At 39.8% G+C, this 20,404-nt stretch overlaps 1 protein-coding gene across 1 annotated transcript in view; it reads left to right on the top strand.

The window, feature by feature from the left end:
* The window catches only part of fhl3a (four and a half LIM domains 3a), a 39,860-nt gene extending 36,169 nt beyond the window's left edge, over nucleotides 1-3,691 (top strand). The window contains exons 4-6 of the mRNA XM_084088671.1: nucleotides 993-1,162; nucleotides 1,798-1,984; nucleotides 2,131-3,691. Of these exons, the coding sequence (XP_083944797.1) occupies nucleotides 993-1,162; nucleotides 1,798-1,984; nucleotides 2,131-2,282 (509 nt within the window). The 3' untranslated portion in view covers nucleotides 2,283-3,691. The remainder of the gene's footprint in view (nucleotides 1-992; nucleotides 1,163-1,797; nucleotides 1,985-2,130) is intronic.
* The last annotated feature ends 16,713 nt before the right edge of the window (nucleotides 3,692-20,404 follow it).

Below are 20,404 nucleotides of genomic sequence, written 5' to 3'. Positions count from 1 at the left end.
CAATGGGATGCTGCAAATAATAGGTGATTATAATGAGCCTCCACTTCTGTTAAGCTCCTTTGGTGGTCCTAGAAATGGAAAGGTTTTTTAATAGAATGAGAAGTACTTTTCCACCAAAATGGCACCATTGCTTAATGCCCGGGACACACTTGACGACTAGCTGAAACATTCTAAGACTGAACTGAACACGCTTACAGACTGTTTCCAACGACTGCAGCAGATTTTAAACACCGACTGAACGCGACTCTGCTTTTGGGCATGATCAGTCATAAGTATTAAATTACATTCATAATCAGCCTTACAGTCGTTAAGTGTGTCCTAGCTTAACTGGGAGATCTGACATGTATCGAACACAGGCGTTTCCCCTGACTTAAGGACAACACATGGCGTAACTGACCATGTTCCTTAGTAACCAGTGGACACAAATAAACAAAGTGCATCATGGTCTTTGTCTTACTTGCAGTGGTGTTCAGTAACAAAAATGTTTCACTTTGTTACTGTACTTAAATACATTTTTCAAGTATCAGAGTATTTCTGTTTTGGGAAACTTGCATAATATTGTACTTTTTACTCCACTATATTTCATAAAACATGTCGTTCCGAAAAAAATCGGCACAACCTCAGAGACGGTGTCCGATTCGTGAACGAACTGTTTCTTTTCAATCAACTTGTTAAATCGGTACACAGATCTCACTGAATGATTCATTCGTGAATTGGACTGATCCGATTGCATCTGTTGAGTCAACAACTCACTGATTCAAATGATCCGGTCAGAGCGAGTCTCCAGTTAGTACTGAATTCACAAGTCTGATATGTTCATGAAACTTATTTCAAATAAATTAAATTGGCATATAATTTTATTAATCGATTCACAGCCCTAGTTATTATATGTTTAAAGTTACTTTACCAGCAAAAGTTATAGATCTTGTAGCACTGTGGTTTGAGCAGTAAATTGCTTGTTTTAAAAGACTTCCTTTCTTTTTCTCTCACAGGAACCAGGAAGCTTGAGTATGCCGGCTCCACATGGCATGAGAGCTGTTTCATTTGCAACAGCTGTCAACAGCCAATAGGCTCCAAGTCCTTTATCCCAGATAAAGATGACCACTATTGCGTACCCTGCTATGAGAACAAGTTTGCACCACGCTGTACTCGATGTAAACAGGTCAGTGGTGAGATTTCACTAGCCTCTTTGCCTGAAAAACATAACCATGTGTTCCTCATCAGTCCACACACATTCCTCCACAAAAAGTCAGAATTCTGACCTCATTTCTCCTTCATGTTGCATATCAGAACACTAGTCACTGATTAACTCTGGCTGTCAATTTCACATCCTGTCTTGACAGGCAACCATCTGTTTTGGAGTCTTTGCTCTATATTTCACATTTATTAATGCAAAACTATGTATTTTCAAAAATCTGTATAATTAGGCTGGTTTTGAGTTCACCTCACCCTGATTTGATAAGTTAATAACAGCTAGATGGTATGCAAAGGAATAAAACTGTAGGCTATGTGGAATTCTCAAAAATTTGACTAACTTAAGAAACTCTCAGAAATGTATTCTGAACATGTAAGGCTGTAACGGTGGTGCTTTAATCTTGCTTCAGATCTAGGTAGAACTACTCAATTGTTGGACAACTAGTAAACTTCTCAACTATAGTGAACCATCCCTAGCATTCAATTGTTACATATTATATGAATGAACACTCACAAGACTGACAAGATGTTTTATGTCTAACAAACAATGGTTACAAAGAAGTTGTAACTATTGTTTGGTGTTTATGTCTCTGTTGAACTTAGGCCTTGGCTAAAGGTGGTGTGACCTATAGAGATGAGCCGTGGCATAAGGAGTGCTTTGTGTGCACAAGCTGTAAAGTCCAACTAGCTGGCCAGCACTTCACCTCCCGTGAGGATAGCCCATACTGCCTCAAATGTTTTGGAAACCTGTACGCTAAGAAGTGTGAAGCCTGCAGCAAACCCATTACTGGTAAAATAGGCATGGATGTCACTTTGTTTTAAAAACCGATTGGGAGCTTTAGGGGTTGGGGATTACAGATGTGTTCATTTAGACATTGTGAAATTTAGAACATCAAAAAGTTACAAATATCTTACGTGATTTTTATTTCATTATAGGTTTTGGTGGAGGAAAGTACATCTCGTTTGAGGAACGGCAATGGCACCAGCCCTGCTTCACCTGCTCTCGATGCTCCGTGTCCCTGGTGGGTGCCGGCTTCTTTCCCGAGCAAGACGAGATCCTCTGTCGCAACTGCAACAGCAACCTATAGAACCCCCATCCACACACCTTACCTTCCCATATACATACATTTGTCTTTATTTTACACTGCTGTGCCCTCACCTGAGAACTTCCCGTCTCAACTGACGCCCATGCTGATACTGCTGTGAGATTACAGCAAACTACCCCCTCACACAATGGTCTCAGCTTCACCAAAATACTACCACCGGAAAAAATACCGGATGAACAAGACTTTTAAAAGATGCACCAAAGATTGCTGTTGAGACTTGAAAGCCATGCAACGTTGAGTCCCTACTATAGTCTATCCGTTGCACAATCCAGATCTGATGTGCCTACTAGTTATTCCCATTTTTATTTTTCCTGGCCAACCAGAGCTGTCATTAGGCTGGTAATGGTCATTAATGGGTGGATGTAGCCTTGTGTTTGCAGCCTGTGAAAGAACTCAAACAGATTCCTTCATAAACACCCAAAGGTTAAAGGTTTGGTGTTCTGTTAAAGTGACTGAACGGCCATTTAGAATTGTTCCAAATACTCTGCGCCAAGTAAAGTGAAAGAACAGGAATGAATGCACAACTTATTTTGCGTTTTGGGTACAATAAAAGTTACAATTTGAGAAGCAAACACCCAAAGCTAAACATATAGCTTTTACACACCATGTATGACACGTAAATATGTATGTGACTGTTGAATGCTGTAGTTAGTGAGCACTTTTTCTAAAACTTCACTAAAACCTTTTGTTTCTAAGCAGAATTTGTCCTCTTGATGCATTGCACAAGCATTCAAAAAAGTGGCGAGTCTTCCAAAATGCATAGAAATATCAGAAAAAATAACAGCTGAAATGTTTCTGCGGTCTATAGATGAGTGGAAAAATGAAGTTCGAAATGCATTTTGTATACAGGTGGAAGACGGACTTGCATTTGCACTACTATAGCTTGAATTATCTATAGAAGCACAGAAACTAAGATACAGTACACGTTACACTGTATATACACGAACTACATACTATTTCCTGTTCACTTTTTGTTTTTTAATTGTTTGATAATTAATTTGTCTACATTATGACCTCTACAGTCAGAATTTTCTTAAATCTTTATAAACATGTCTCTGTGTTACGAGTGAATGCAATTAAACAATATTTGTGTCAGTTTGTCACAAATGATAGTATGCATGTTGTCAAATTGAGTCAGTAAGTATTATTATTTTTTAATGCCAATTTTACTAGTTTCACTCTCTGGATATTTCTAAATGTATAAGTATATATTCACTTTGAGCTTAAATGCAGGAGAGAAAGAGTTGGCTAATGTGCATTTAATGAAAATGATTCAAGTGATACAAGCTTTGTAAGTTTGGGGTGTGGTAAAAAAAAAAAAACATTTCATTTTTTTAAAATTGAAAACAATTGTTATTGATTGTTAATAAATTTTTTATAAATTAAACAAATTGTAACGTCTTTTTTTCCAGAATAGATTATGCAAAAACACCAAAAACAAGTATTTTTGGTACAAATTGACTTAATTTAGGCCAAAGACATTCAATTGCATACCCAAGAGCCTACTATCTTCACCTTCCTAAAATAATTGCCTAAGTCATTTTTTGATTATTGGTTCAGTTTTTTGTGTTTTCTGAGAAACCTGAAAAAATGACTTGGCCAATTATTTTAGGAAGGTGACACCATCCAATACAGTTTTCAATCTCATTTGGGGTTACCCTCTAGATGGGTGTGTTTATGTGCAAATGTGCTGAGTGTGCTATTTCTTCGCCTTGATGAGGCATAAGAACTTAAAACAAACACGTGGCCAAATCCGTTCTCTCTCAACACTGGTGAAGGTCTTCCTCCCCTTCTCTTTTTCAGCATTTTCACCAAAGAAGGAAATGGAAAAGCAGAACGGGTGATGCTGGTGGGGGAGGGAGGCCTTCTGGTGGACGTTGGGATAGCACGTGGGAGAGAACAGCCAAAAACGAAAATGAGAGGACGACAGAGGAGAGAGGGAGGGAAGATTGACGTTTTTGGAGCTGGTCCATGACACTTCCACTGGGGTTCAGTTACATACACACACTCAAGAGGTTTATGGGAAAAAAGAGAGGGTCAGTGAGGCAATAGAAGATGGTTAGGAGTATCACATGAGTGGTGGGTGAATAATTACCAAGGAAGGCTTGTGGGAAAACCGGACACTCTGAAGTTGAAGTGATTCAAAACTACACCGACTGAAGTGGCTCCTGTATTTAATTCATCATAAAGTAAGGAAGCCACCAAAACTGATACAGTCACTCAGATGAATGATGAAGCCCAACAACTGCACAATTGTGAAACCTTGTCTATTATCCAGCTGTGAATGGATTAACTTTACCTGACAGTCTAATGTCTGCGCTGTGTGTATTAAAATATGAACAATATAGCTGATACACATGGTACATTAGTGCAGCAGATCAGCAAAGTATTGTGGGGCAAAACCAAGGGGTTAAATATTTGTTGGTTAGCATGACGCTGTTAGCCCCTACTGGTAGTTCTCGGTAATACTAACTGATTTTCCATTAACAAACATCCAAAAGTAGCCATGTAATGTGACAAAATGCATGTAATTGCAAACAATACTGTATATATTTATACCATTTACAAAAAGAAGAGGACCAAGAACTGATCCCTGGGGTACACTTCTTGTGAAAAAGGGATTGTGTTAATGAAAAAACAAAAAGCTACTACTTTCATCAAGGTAAGAAGTGAACCAGAAGCGACCTGTGTCAGCGATGCCAATTGCTGAAGTATATTATTTCAGAGAGTATTAAATTTCATGGTTAAAGGTTCAAATAGAGAAGTTTGAGACAACAGAAAGGAGGAGGTCATTAACAACCTGTAGAGACTCTGGAAAGCTGTCTTCTGATGAAATCCAGACTGGAAAGGCTTATACAGATTATTTGAAACTTGGTGCAAATGGAGCTGACAGGAATAAAATTCTCTTCAAAACATTTTCTTTAAAAGGTAGATTTAAGATACATCAAGTATAATTATTTAAATCTGCAGGATCTAGACAACATTCCTTGAGGATTGGTGTGACAACATCAGAATGGTTGTCTCACAAAAAAGGGAGGATAGATAGGGGATGAGTGTGGGATGCTGTTCTCTAGATGATATACTAGATTAAAGAAGGATTACCAATAAAGGAGAGACTGATAAGAGTGAAACTGTAAGTGCAGAAACTTCGGAATAGTCTTGATCACAACCGATGGAGAAACTGATTTCTTGCAAAACATTTCAAAACAAACTTATTGTGGACTCAAGATACATGCAGAAAGTTTTTTTCTAAGGCACGTTTATAAAAGCTACTTAAATGTCCTAATTGAACTAAGGCCTAATCCTGGCTTTATCTAAGCCTTGTCTGTGAAACCAGGCCCTTTCAACCACTTCTGTCCTGATTTCCTCAAGAGGAGAGTCTATGGGCGGGTAAATGTATGTTTTTTTTTCTAAATCTTTCGATCTAATGGACAAAATAAGCTCGCACAATTTACATATGAACGCGCCTGGAGACAATGGAAAAGCATGAGAGCATCAGCTTTCGTTTCTGCTAGCCGCAAGACCACGCTTAATGTGGTGTGTGCGTGTTAAAAATCAGGAATGGTGAGAGAACATCGGGCTTGGTACGTTTTTCATCTTCAAACCAGACTTGGGTCTTCAGCCGACAAAGTTTAAATCCCGTCTGGCTAGCACACTTCCCATAATGTTTACACATTAAGTCTTTTGTGGATATTCGAACACATTCTACCACATGAGTGTTTACGCTACGAAAGCAGTCCAGGAGAATGTGTTTTCGACTGCCTCTGGAAGTGGTTGAAAGTGGACAAGCTCAAAGGACAAATATGTAGAGTTTAGGGCAGTTCTATAGTGCAGAATTTGTTGAAAATTACACTTAGGAACTGGTTCTTTTTAATAATTCGGTAAAATCGATTCACTAAACATTCTCAAACTCACTTGAGAGTTGGTGGTATGTACAGTATCGGACTCAGTTAATCATTCAGAGCAGAGTTCACAACCAATACAAAATTAACTATGAAGCATTACTTGTCATTTAAAATACATATTTACCGAACAGAACTTTGTTGTAATAAAATACAAAACCAGAGTGGCAGTAAAAGTATAAATTGCAGAAAATAAGAACATCTGATGTTCTTGTAAGTTAATTTTCTTCAAGACATCACTGCTGATGCAAAAGCTGTAAACATTCATTTTAAACCAAAATATCTCTGATGTAATTTGTGCAAACAGAATTAAGCACCATTCCTTGGATTCTACTTACAATTATCCAAATCATGCCCAGAGAATCAGCAGAGAAGTCTGGCATGAGAAAGTGTGTGATGTCATCTCACTTTATTCTCAAGTGACATCTAAAAGCTTTGTATATTAAGTGCTGAAATGTCCATAACATTTAGCCTGTCTGGTGAAGCCAAATGCTGTCTGAAAATAACAGATTATTTATTGTACACGCTGCTAGTTCCCATGATGACACTAAGTGGTGAGTAATGAAGCACTGTGGGAAACAATAGCTTATAGCATGTTTTGTGTGCACTTTCATTAATCTTTATGTCTTGATAACCCCAATTGTGATTGTGGTTCTCCTCTTTACAAGTCTTATTAAATTTTTCACATATAAGCTAAGAAATGTAATACTGGTTTATGTGTCCAATACTTGTTATTATCAAGACGCATTTTCTAACACATGCCAGACAGTGATTATTTAACCAGTAAAGACATCACACTAAATTTGGCAGTAAAATTAGTGGGAGGCTAATGGAACTTAAATGCTCATTAAAACCGGGACTCCATCTCAACAGGAAGTGGCTCTATAAAGCACAGATCAGTCCATTTAGCAAACAGCATCCACGTTACGAACTAGCACATAGGTCACACCATTTGACAAACACCTGATCACAATTTAGACATTATTGTGAAATGTTTTGAAAGCTTGTGCTTCAGATATGGTCAAATTGAACAAAGTAGTAGTTTTAAGTCAGCCTGTTGGTAAAATGAATTTCCCAGAAATGGATTTAATCTTGTTTACCTAAATGGACTTTATGAAATTATGGTTGAAATGAGAGATCAAGGACCCATTTGCAGGAAAAGTAGTCTGTTTGTTCTTTTTACTGCATACTGGCGCACACAACAGAAACCTAAAAATAGCGTATATGATGGCTAAACAAGGTCAACGTCCTAAGCAATTTGGGAGCTGAGGAGATTTGCAGCCGTTGAGAGTCCTTATGAATCACATCGATTACGCATTTCAGCTAAGCTCTTCCATGTGTCCTAACAATGAGGGAGAGAAACGTAACTGTTACACAGACATAAATTATGTCAGCGTTGATATCTTATCACTCACAAAACAGCTGCAGTTTACAGGGTGACAGACAGAGTCCCATAGGTCTAGACATGCATTCACAATGATTAGTCAGCTTGGTTGGGGTTAAATTGTCTCAGATTTCCTAAGTAAATCTTTTTAAAAGTCAATTATTGGGCAGTTTTCTGATATAATTTTAGGTCAGGATGACAATAACTGCAGAATATTGACGTACAAAATTCAGTATGGAGTGGAACGGTAAGTAAACTTTTATTTCTTGCTTCGAAATCAAGCATAATAAACATCATATCTGGATATTTGAGATCTCTAGAAAAGCGGCTACATCATAATTTAGAGGTTGGTGTGTTTAAACTAGCAAGAGAAATGGAGCGAGAAGACGAGGAGGAGGAGGAAAAAGAATTGTGAAAGGGAAAAAAGGGATGACCTTTCACTGTTGCCGCTGTGAAACGTGGCACTAGGCATGTGCAGCGAAGGAGCCGTGTAAAACCAGGCAGTGCATTCCAAGGGTTTACTCACAATCCCAGAGAAGCTCTCGACCGGTCTCCGTTAGCGTTTGGTTTAGAGCGAGCGTCCACATGACACGCTGCTTTGGCCACAGACATGTCTGTGCAGTCAACACTTGGAGACACAAATGCTTGAATATGCAAATTAAACTGAATCTCACAACATAAAATAATAGACAAATGTTACAGTTGCATAAAGACAGCTGAATTTGGTCAAAATCTATTCCTTGAGGGGAATTAAAAATGGGAACATGGGATGTCTCTCCATCTATATTAATCCAGTTCAAAAGTACAGTCAATGTATTTGATATTTCTGTCAGGGACAACATCATTGAGGTCTGTTTCAGCAAATTGAGCCAGATGTATTTTTGCTGTAGACATTTTTTTAAAAACCTCATCATTCTCGATTCCTGTCAACACAACAGGCCGAAATGAGAGATGAGAGAATTTGTAGCTCAATGGTAAAACACAAAGTCATCAGTCTAAGTCTTTAAGTGACACCCTCAGGCTCGATGTTTAATGGTAAAGGTCTGGAAGCTGCGCCTGCGGTTTGGCTTTCCCCAAAATATATTCTTCCTCCCTTCTCTCAGTCTTTATCTTTCTCTCTCGCTCTGAGGTCAAGACATTTCTTTCCTGTGGATGGACTACGATGGTTTGAGTGGTTATCCGACACTCCATTCTTCAAGCAGCCATTTCTGCGGGTGAAAAAGGGCTGCGTTGCCTAAATATAACAATGTGTCAGGCTTACAGTTAGACAACTGAACGCCATCTGTTACATTTGTTTTGGTATATCACCAAAACTCCATTTGGCAATACAACGTGTACTTGGACGTGCATATGAGCTGCATTTTGTCAAACTGTGGTGACTGAAACAAAACATTTATTTGCATTATCAGCTATTGTTATAATCAAGATTTTTCCATGACATTTAAATAGTGATGCACAGATATTAAAATTCTGGGTGATGCCAATAAACCTATGTTAAGAACTTATAACCTAATAAACAAAAGCAAATGTGAAGCAGTGGAGGCGAAGGAGACAATTACAAACACCCTACAATTGATGCTCTCAAATTCATTCTAGACTAAGGAATTTAGTCAGAGATTAAAACCAGTGAAGGGTCTGTAAGCCTTCCTATTTATCTCAATAACAGTTGCTCAGCTTGTGCTGGAAGTGCGCAATTTGATTGCCATCTTTACTCAGTTCTGAATTGTTGAAGCTAATCATCTGATCTGAGCCATAATGCCATGTGACTAATCAGGAAAATCATGTTGGCACTGACTAAATGGCTAATTGCACCAAAAAAGAAACATGCACAGTCCCATACCTTGTCCTAGCAACCATAAACATTTCTTTAAATGTTAAATTCTGTTTGTATTTTTATGGCTGCTTCTATTTTAACATTACTCTAGCATGTGCACCAGTAGATCAGGTCATGTGAAGCCATGCCTAATTCACTGAAAACACAGCACATCGTCCCTCAAACAATTATTCGTTTTTTTCCCCAGGAATTATTGTATTAAATTAAGCAATTAAAAGTACAAACACAGACGCTAAAATTGACTCATGACAACCTGTCATGTGGCCCTGGGGCATTTCACAATGGTGACATTGATGTCTAAAAGATCTGAGCTCTAACACATTAGGGCAGTTTTCACACATGATGATCAAAGTGAATTATGTCCTAAATTTCCTTAACATTACTCACTTAATCGAGTCTCATGAGTCTATTTGGCAAGCTTTCTGTTTTTAGACAGGACCCGATCGAAAGCAGCAATATAAAAATGTTAAATATTTTCATCCCTAAAGTATGCTATGATGACTATCAATACAGCATAAGCAGGTACAGAAATTGTGCTGATAGTATCAGTCGAGAGTAAAATTCAGAACAAAACAAGTTAATTTTATGATGCACCGTCCTCTAGTGGGCAAACAATGAATAACAATCAACATACCTACTATTTTTTTTAATGGTTATCTCATCATGTCCTATTTTTTTTATTTATTTAATATTTATTTATTGTTTATTCTATTAACATTTTTAGTATTTTATTTTCAAAGGAGAGTCTGCAACGTCGTGATACAACACTTGTACAAACAGGACTTAAAACTGAAATAAGAATTACAACACAATCCAGAGAAATAAGATACTTGATACATAAAAAAGAACATTATGCATCATCACTGATATCAAAACTCAGTGAACTGACAGGCATATTGATAACACTTTATAATAACTATTCATTAACAAAAATTACATATTTTAACAGAACAGTCGTTTTTGAAAATTCAAATATGGACTTGATTCAAATGACGTACATAAATATTTTAAAGTATTCTTTTTTTTCTTTTTTTTATCTATTAAGCTTTAAAGTTATAATAAAGTGTCACCAATATAGCGTGGACATAAACTTGTTTGTGCTCTGTGTATATTGTATAGGCTAAGTCCTTTTCTTATTAATATTAATTAGGCTACATGATGTTTGTCCAATAGGCTTTATTGGCTGAAGAATGTTCAATAAGCTGGTTAAATAAGGAACCGTTATGAGGGCATGATTCATGAATCAACATTTATGAATAAATTAATAAAAAGAAAGTTGGCTTGACGTTTGACATTTGTCAGAAATTGAGCATAATGATTAAACGATTAGCATAATGACAAGAAACATGGTGTGCTCGATTATTGTTTAAATGTAATTAAAACACACTGTTTTTGTGTTTTCATCTGCCTCGATGTCTATTGCAACTGCTAGACTTTATAATGCAATGATGTAGGATAGGGACCGTCTATAAAGTACAGAACAAAAGAGCATAAACGAACAATTATCGTATCCAAATACTTTACTGAAGAAAAAAAAACTATAGCCTAGCAATTAGCAAATAGTGCACACAGAGGATTGAAACACACACACACACACACACACAACTCTTAGCTGCTAAAAAACGTAAATATTACATAGATTAAAAAGATTAACAGCAATGACAATAGTAATGTTATTAATGGTGATAAGTGTTATTAATACTAACTTAGGCTACATTTAGAGTTAAAACTGTAATATAAAATATATGTACAATTTAATCCAAAAGCCAAAGGGTGTGTCCTAATACTTGGTAGTCTACTAAAAAAGTACTACTTTCAGTTGGAATGACTATAAGTGATGCAGAATAAATGCTATTGATATTTAAATGTGCTATTCAAATAAATTTTTCGAAAATACATCTCAAATCTAATGCGAGTGTTTTGTTACTGGTTCTTAAAACAAAAATTTCCATGCATATTTTACTCTCATATGGAATTCAGAACACACTCCATTGAATTAAATTCAAACCTGTTAATAAAGTATTTAAAACATACGCATTCTATCTCAACATTAAAGGGTGTGTGTTGTTACTGGTTCGTAGAAGAACAATAAGGTTAGTTTTATTCACAGAACTAGGCCTACAAGGCGTGCTATTGATATTAAAAGAAATACATCAATTCATTGAAAATAAAGGGTTCTGACTCAATTTCAAAGGGTGTGCTGTTACTGGTTCCTATTTTAAGGTTGGCTTCATTCACATAACTAAAGCATAACATAACTGAAACACAACAATTGCGAAAAAGCTAGTAAAGCCTTCCAAAGTGTGTCCAGTCCCTAGGGGAATATATTGCACTTGTTTGACTGAATTTTCAATTAAAATGCATTTAAAATGCATTGTCTTTAATGAACTTCTAATGGTGTGTCTTGTTTAGACCTAAAATAACATTTCCATGTGTCTCTGGACACGTGCTTTGCAGTATTTTTCAAAATACGACTCATGGCGCTAAACACTAAACACACACACAAAAAAAAAAAAAAAAAAAACCCGGGACAGAAAGAGAAAATGCGAGAATTGATGCATTTTTCTCTCTGATTACTTGGATGGAAAACAACAACAACAACAGCAACCAAAAAAGGTAAAAACGCAATTTTGAAAATTCAATAAAAAATAAATAAATAAAAGAAAACGCGTTGTGAAGCTTCTAAAGCGAGCAGCGCCCTCTGTTGGTCAAATAATGTTTCTGTGTGTTCAGAGTAGATTTAGGCTATTTGTGGTGCGTGTCTTACCCACGGGCCACGGTTAAATCTAAATGAATAAATAAAATGATTATAGCCTACCCTCAAAATAATTATCGGAATTTTTAATTGTTAGCATGACTGTTGCTCCAATTTTTTTGCCCTAAATTGTATAGTTGTTCCAACGAATTAAAAACCTACAGTAAAATAGGTTAAATGCATTTGGAAAATACCTTGGGGAAAAAAACGATGGTTCCTTCCATGACGGTTTAAATTTAATTTTAGTGTAGCCTACATTTGAATTTGGTTCCCGTAAAGTTCACATAAATAATCACATTGACATGTTCTAATAGGTTTGACTGAAACTGTCCAAATAATTTTAAATATATGTTTTGTAGCCTATTATTTCTGAATAGCCTATGTCTATTTATTTAGAATATTAAAAAAACTAGCAATCTTCTTCTTTTTGTGTTTTGCTTGAAAAGTGTGCTTGTGCTGTCTTTCTTTTAAGTAAATGCTGGAGCCACTGTATTATAGGCTACACACATTCTAAATGTTAATCTTGTTGCTATTTGTAAGGCATTATTTTTATTATGTATTGTTTAGAATGTAGATTCAATCTCATAACCTTAGAAAATTATATAGCCAACAAAATTACCCAAGTAATTATATAACAAACCATATTAAATGAGTGCTGGAGCACAACGACCACTAAGTGGCAGCACTTTCCTGTTATTGTCAAAACTCAAGACACTTTTACATTCATAAACTACAAAAGATACAGTGCCTCTCTTGGGCCTTTTTAAATGAAATCGCAAGGTAAACTAGACATTGTTAGAATAATTTTTTTTTTTTAGTACATTTTTTACTAAGCAATGAAAAAGTTAGGATGCAAAAGAACAGATTCTTTGATGACCTGAATGATGTAATGATGTAATTTAAATGATAATCTATTAAAGTTAACATGAAATATTTTTTTTAAGGAATATTGCAGTAGGCTATTTATTTTAAATGATTTATCTGTGTACATTATTGTTTTTTTTTATTCTTGTGCCCTCATAATCTTTCATCAAAATAAATTCCCCTCACTTCTAGGGACATCTCTTCTCTTTGATGACGTGTTCACTGGCGCGAGGGCGGAAAAACCTGTCACTCACATGAAATCACAGCAATAGCAAACCTGTCAGGGATCAACCAGGCTCCACCACCACACAATCACAGAGATCACTGTCACCTGAGTACTAATCACCCACACATGCACGTCATCTGATCATCAGCACAGTCAACATAAAAGCACTCACCTCGTCACATTGTCTGGTCTTGTTTGAATAAGGACTCACTTTCCTGTTACTCTTACCTTCCTACAATTGATGTTTAGTGTGATCGTCTACTGTCCTGTTTCTCCAAAGTCTCCATTGTCTTCCTGGTTCCTGTCATCACTCAGCTACTTACCTCTCTCTATTCCACTGTGTGTACTCCAGCGATCTCTCACCACAGCATCCACGACCACAGACTGTCAGTATATCTCACCATCATTATTCAAAGACATTCTCCATTATCGTCACCCACTGGTGCTCACCACTACTTGTTTCAGTAAATCTGTTTCTTACCAGTATCATTTTGTCTTGAGAGAAGACCAAAACAGAAGACCAGACCAACACAGCGTGAGAATGAGTTCCCCGGATCCTTTCCAGGGGGTTGTGGATGCCCTCAAGCGTGCACTTTTCTCTACCACTTCCTTATCACCCGTCACCATTTCTCCTTCACCACCAGTGGCCTTCATTCCCATGACCAATCCAGCGCCCTACTCTGGCTTGGCGGAGGATTGCGACGGATTTCTGCTACAGTGTTCGTTGGCCCTGGAGATGCAGTCGCCTCGTTTCCCCACCGAACGAGCGAAGGTAGCCTTCATCATTTCCCTGCTGACGGGGCGAGCGCTCCACTGGGCCCAAACCATCTGGAATCAGAATATGACCATTACGCAAACACTGAGCAATTTCATCTCTCACTTCCGCAAGGTCTTTGGGATTCCTGATGGTGATTCCTCTGTGGGTGAGCAGTTATATCGTCTCAATCAAGATAAAGATTCCGTTTCTGATTATACCCTCAAGTTCCGGACCCTCGCGGTGGCTAGTGGGTGGAACAAGCGCTCACTCCTCACCACCTATCAGCAGGAATTAAATTCTAAAGACTGCATCTCGCTGCATACGACGATGCCATGGGTCTCGAACGATTCATTCATCTTGCCATCCGAACCAATCATCGTATGCAGTCCTGCTTGGAAGACCTACAGGGCCAGCCTTCACCTTCTCTGCCTTGCCAGCCAGAGTTTACCAGCTCTCCAGAACCAGTCCCCATGCAACTGGAGAACACTCGTCTTTCTTATACTGAGCGGCAGAGGAGGCTGACCCATAGAGGATGGATGAGGAGAATGTCTCTACTGTGGCAATGGTGGCCACATCATTTCTGCCTGTCCCAACTGTCCACCACGACCAATGGTGAGTGTCATCCATTCCTCATCAGTAAATATGAAACCACTTACTACTGAAGTCATCCTTACTGCCTCACATGTCTCTTTTCCAGTACATGCCTTCCTCGACTCTGGGTCAGCTGGGAACTTCATCTTTGATTCCCTCTGCCACCAGCTCAACCTCCAGAAGAGGTCCAACAAGGTCCATTATCAAGTCCACTCGATAATTGGAAAACATCTCAACAAGAGCAATGTGCGTTTCACCGTGGGACCTATCCAGTTGCAAGTGGGACAGTTACACACTGAATCCATCTCCTTCCTGGTTCTGGAGAATTCCACCACTGGTATAATTCTAGGGCGCCCGTGGCTAGTGCAACACGATCCGGATCTCTCCTGGACCACCGGAGAAGTCCTGAAGTGGGACGATAGCTGTTTTCCACATCTGCCTCAACCTGTAATTCCTCTACCAGTCCATTCAACCTCCATTGAGAGCCTTGTGGAACAACAGTCCATCGAGATTCCAGCCTGCTACGCCCCCTTCTGTGACGTTTTTTGCCCCAAACAGGCATCGTCATTGCCACCACACTGGCCATGGGACTGCGCCATCGATCTCCTTCCGGATGAGCCAGTGCTCCACGGTAAGATCTATCCCTTATCACTCCCAGAACAGAAGGTCATGGAGGAGTACGTTGAAGAGGCTCTCCAACAGGGTTACATCCGCCCTTCCACTTCGCCTGCTGCTTCGAGTTTTTTCTTCATGGCAAAGAAGGGCGGGGGCTTGCAGCCCTGCATAGGCAATCGAGCACTCAGCAACATCACCGTAAAGTTCCGGTACTCACTTCCTCTCATCCCAGCAGCCCTGGAACAACTTTGTGGAGCAGCCATGTTCATTAAGTTGGACCTCCACAGCGCGTATAACCTCATCCGGATACGTGAGGGGGACGAATGGAAGACGGCCTTTGTGACCGCCACTGGACACTACGAGTACCTGGTCTTGCCGTATGGTCTGGTAAATGCCCCCTCCGTATTCCAAGACTTTATGCATGAGGTGCTCCGGGAATTCCTTCATCATACCGTGATTGTCTACATCGATGATATCCTGATCTATTCCCGGAGCCTGGCCGAACATCGCCATCACGTTGCGGAAGTCCTCCAACGCCTCAGAGAACATCACCTCTTCCTCAAGGCTGAGAAATGCTTCTTCCATCAACCAACCGTCCAGTTTTTCGGCGATAACATCAGTGAACACGGTATCCAGATGGACGAAGGGAAGGTGAATGCGGTACGGAACTGGCCCACACCTACCACCATCAAAGAGCTCCAGCGTTTCCTCTGATTTTCTCATTTCTATCGCCGGTTCATCCATTACTACAGTTCCATCACCTCCCCATTGACTAACCTCCGTCAGAAAAAGCCCAAGTCTCTGTCCTGGACACCAGATGCCAACCAGGCTTTCCAGAGCCTTAAAGACTCGTTCACAAGTGTACTGCTCCTAATCCACCCAGACCCCAACAAGCCGTTTGTTGTCGAGGTCGATGCCTCCACTACAGGGGTAGGAGCAGTGCTATCGCAGTAGCAGGGGAATCCAGCACATCTCCATCCATGCGCCTTCTTCTCTAAGAAACTATCCCCGGCGGAGATTAATTACAACATTTGTAACCGAGAACTACTGGCCATCAAGCTCGCCTTGGAGGAGTGGAGACACTGGCTGGAGGGTGCTAAGGAGAGATTGACAGTTCTCACCGATCACAAAAATCTTCAATATCTTTGAGATGCTAAACGCCTCAACCCCAGACAGGCAAGATGGGCTTTGTTTTTCACCCACTTCCATTTCACCATCTCCTATCGTCCCGGTACAAAGAATCTCAAGGCTGATGCTCTATCCCATCTCCATAACTCTGAAGAGAAAACCGAAGACCAGGAGCCCATCTTGCCTCAAAAGATCATCCTGTGCCCCAAACAGTGGTCCATCAGCAGCTTTCCTCCTCCAGTGTCTCCAAGCCATCTCCGCCGGGGTCGTACCTATGTTCCCTGGTCACAATGCAATAATCAATGCAATAATCTCACGCACTCGGCACATTCTTCCGTGGGCACTGGCCATCCAGGGGCCAACCGCACCCTCTCACTGCTACAAGATCACTTCTGATGATCGCCAGGGATATGAGAAGGTTTGTCCAGGGATGCCCAGACTGCGCCATCTCCAAGAGCCCACGCCATCTTCCATCTGGCAAGCTCCTTCCGTTGCCCGTTCCCCGACGCCCCTGGTCACACCTAGGAGTATACTTCACCACCGACCTACCTCCCTCTGAAGGTAATTCATGTATCCTAGTCATTGTTGACTGATTCTCCAAATCCTGCCGTCTGATTCCTTTGAAAGGTCTGTTAAAAAAGTTATTGTGTGCACATCCCACCTTCTGGCAGGTGCTGGACAACAAAATCATGGTGATGTTTGGGTGTGGTACTGTCAGGGATAAGCCAGGCTCCACCACCACACAATCACAGAGATCGCTGTCACCTGAGTACTAATCACCTGCACATCATCTGATCATCAGCACAGTCAGCACAAAAGCACTCCCCTCACACAGTCACATTGTCTGGTCTCGTTTAAGGACTCAATTCCCTGTTACTCTTACCTTCCTACGATTGATGTTTAGTGTGATCATCTACCGTCCTGTTTCTCCAAAGTCTCCATCGTCTTCCTGGTTCCTGTCATCACTTAGCTACTTGCCTCTCTCCGTTCCACTGTGTGTACTCCAGCTATCTCTCACCACAGCATCCACGACCTCCATCATCTGCAAATGAACCATAGACTGTCAGTATATCACCGCTACTTGTTTCAATAAACAGTATCATTTTGTCTTGAGTCTCTGTTCCATAACAAAACCACAATGATCCAATCAATTCCGAATGGACAAAATCAAGTCCCGCCTTACTTTTTTTTTTTCTTGATTGAGAAGCCATTTCACTCAGATATAGGCCTACGTCACAATAGGGAAGAAAAGAATATTGAAGTTTCAATTTTATGCCGACTTTAATGAAAAAACAAATGTACCTTGGCCATTATTTGTGCCCGTGTCATTTCAATGTAATAGAAGCAGAGTATAATAATTTTACAACCAAAAAAGCTGACCATGCAGCCTAGGCTGTATCAGACTCAAAAAAAACTTGATTTAGAAAACCTGACAAGAACAATTCTTCAACTAATACGAGCAAATAAGAGAGTGCCTAAACTGTGAATCAAACGCTGCTCTCCGATGGGTGAAAGCAGATGTTTGTGGAGTTCCCAGGCAAGTCAAGCACAGTTCTTGGCTCCAGCGGTCTCATCCTGACACGCACAGGAGTTTTATACCCTGTCTGCACCTGCTGAGTAGGGCTGTTTTTGGTAGCGTGGATGCCCGTCATCTCACAAGCTTGCATGAATCGCCAGCCAGTGATTGTAAAAAAAGGTTCTGTAGTTGTTTTCATGCTTCCCTTTGAAATAATGCTGTGCAGTTATGTTTAGCCTGCATGTTTGCATCTCTTAAAAACCTCTGGAGTTCCAGTGGGTGAGAGATACCTCCTGCACTGGCATGACGCCTCACTGGTAGACACCACACACACGGTGCCAGCAAATAAATCCCACCACCCACACACTCCATCACGCTCTGCTCCAGAGGCACCCCTTTAGAAACATCCCTTTTTGGCCCCCATTTTCCCTCGCCTCAGATCTCGATCCATACGAGAGAGGCTGTTGTGTTTCAGAGCAGGAGAGATGAAAACCGTGGAGCAGTTTTCTCTCTGGGGAAGCCCTGAGTTCATGTGAGGAGAGCTGGATTCGGTTATGATTTGAAAGAAAGACAGAAATTGGGTAATTGGTAATAACAGTGGGAAAGGCTTATATGCGAAGAGTATATGACATGCAGGAGACTTGTGGCCTCATTTGCCCTGGTGGAGTCCATGACCTGAGAAGGAGGACGGGGGACATTTTGAGTTCTGTGACTAAGCAAAAATGCTGGCCCTCATGAGGTGAAATATTCAGATGAGGGCATATTTGTGATGTTTTTCAAATATTTATTTTTTTCATTCTACTTTCAGTCTATATAGAACCTTAAAGGGCTCTGTCAGGCACTTCATAATTGGAACCTTTTAGGGGTTCCAATCATCTGATCATTTTATGGATTTAGTTTTAATTAATTAATTATTTTAGTTTTCATTCAGTTTTAATTCTAATTAAATTGTATTAATTAAACAGCTTGTAAACATACTGTATCACTATAGAAAAAAGGTAAATAACCTGTTAAACGTGAAAGTATTATGCAATCATTTAAGATATTTTAAGAACTCTTTAAAACTGAGACAAGAAGCCATTTGAACCTTTTTCCTAAGAGTATACAGGTTTGTCAATATTTGAAGCCCCTAAAAGTTGAGGAAAAATAAGAAAAATGAAAAAATATATAAAAATTATATTTTATTTATTTGTGTTCTGCCAAAAGACGTAAAACTTTTGTGATAGAAATAATTTGAGGAAGGAGGGAAAACAATATTTATCGCAGGCCTGGCGCTATGAAAGGGTGAAAAGATTTGATTTGTGCCCCCTCAGTTTCAATTATACCACCCCCCCAACTCCATAAATTTTAACTGAGGGTGAACACCCCTAATCTCAGCCTCAGACGTCATTGGCTGAACATCTGATGCATATGGCACACAAAATTGGAAACTTCAGGATTTTCGAAGTCGTCATCTGATTGGTTGAATTCTACAGGATGTCCGGGAGACTTGTGTCAGATGGCCTCGGCAGTCCTTGGCGAATGAAAGCTGCTATGGGGTCCAGACCTTCTACAGGCGAATAGGGTTCCCCTGACTGCTACAATTTTAATTGTCTATCTTAAAATCCACCAGCCACCACTGAGTTTCGATAGTCTTTTCTTCCCTGTGATGTATATCAGAGTGTAACAGCTTCTTGAAGAGGAAAAAAATGCAAAACAGGACTTGATTTTGTTCATCAGAAATTGATTGGAAAATGAGATTGTTGTCATGTGCTTTTGCTGTGATCTCATGTGAATTACAGGTTGCCCCTCCCTCATGTCAGTAAACACGTCATCAGAGCAGAGATGCGCAGATCTGTGCATGACATCAAAGTACCGCGAGAGCGATTATAGAGCAGACAGATCCGTATGCTTTCGAATCGCTCTCACGGTACTTTGATGTCATAGCCTACACTGGTCGGTCTGCACAGCACCACATCAAGTCGAACACACTTGTTGCTGCAAGTGGGAGGGGAAGTTATTTTGATTAAAGATTATGAGGGTACATGATTAATTAAAAACGATGTGCATAGATAAATAATTTATAGTAAATGCTGCAATATTCCACACAAAAAAAAAAAGAAAAAAAAAAGAATTGTCTATTTTGATTTAATGGTGACTTTAATCATAATGTTAAACATGGATATGGGCAGAGAGGGGAACCGAAGGTTAGGCCGCGGGAGGGGTAGGCTACGAGAGATGAAACGAGGGAGAGGGATGAGAGAGGGTGAACGAGAGGGAGCGCTCCGTCCCATGGAGCCGGCGCAAGAATTTATGGTCAGGAAGGGGGATGAAAGTGTAATTTACGGTCCACTCTTTACCGTTCTTCTGCCCTCCCCTCTGTAATGAGAAACGGCTGTTGCAGTTGGAGGGTGCGATCCTGTTTAAGCTCCTCCCCCTGGCGATGACACATCATTAGTTTTTATTTCTGTCTCAAGTTTTACTGCCCATGCCTGGGCACCAACTACCGCCACACATTCTGAACCACAATTGCTATGCTGTTTTAACACGAAT

The sequence above is a fragment of the Abramis brama genome (genome assembly GCF_963993115.1).
Source record: "Abramis brama genome assembly, chromosome: 17".
NCBI classification, from domain to species: Eukaryota; Metazoa; Chordata; class Actinopteri; order Cypriniformes; family Leuciscidae; genus Abramis; species Abramis brama.
Note: the sequence above shows the minus strand (reverse complement) of the source record. Positions and strands in the feature narration are given on the sequence as shown.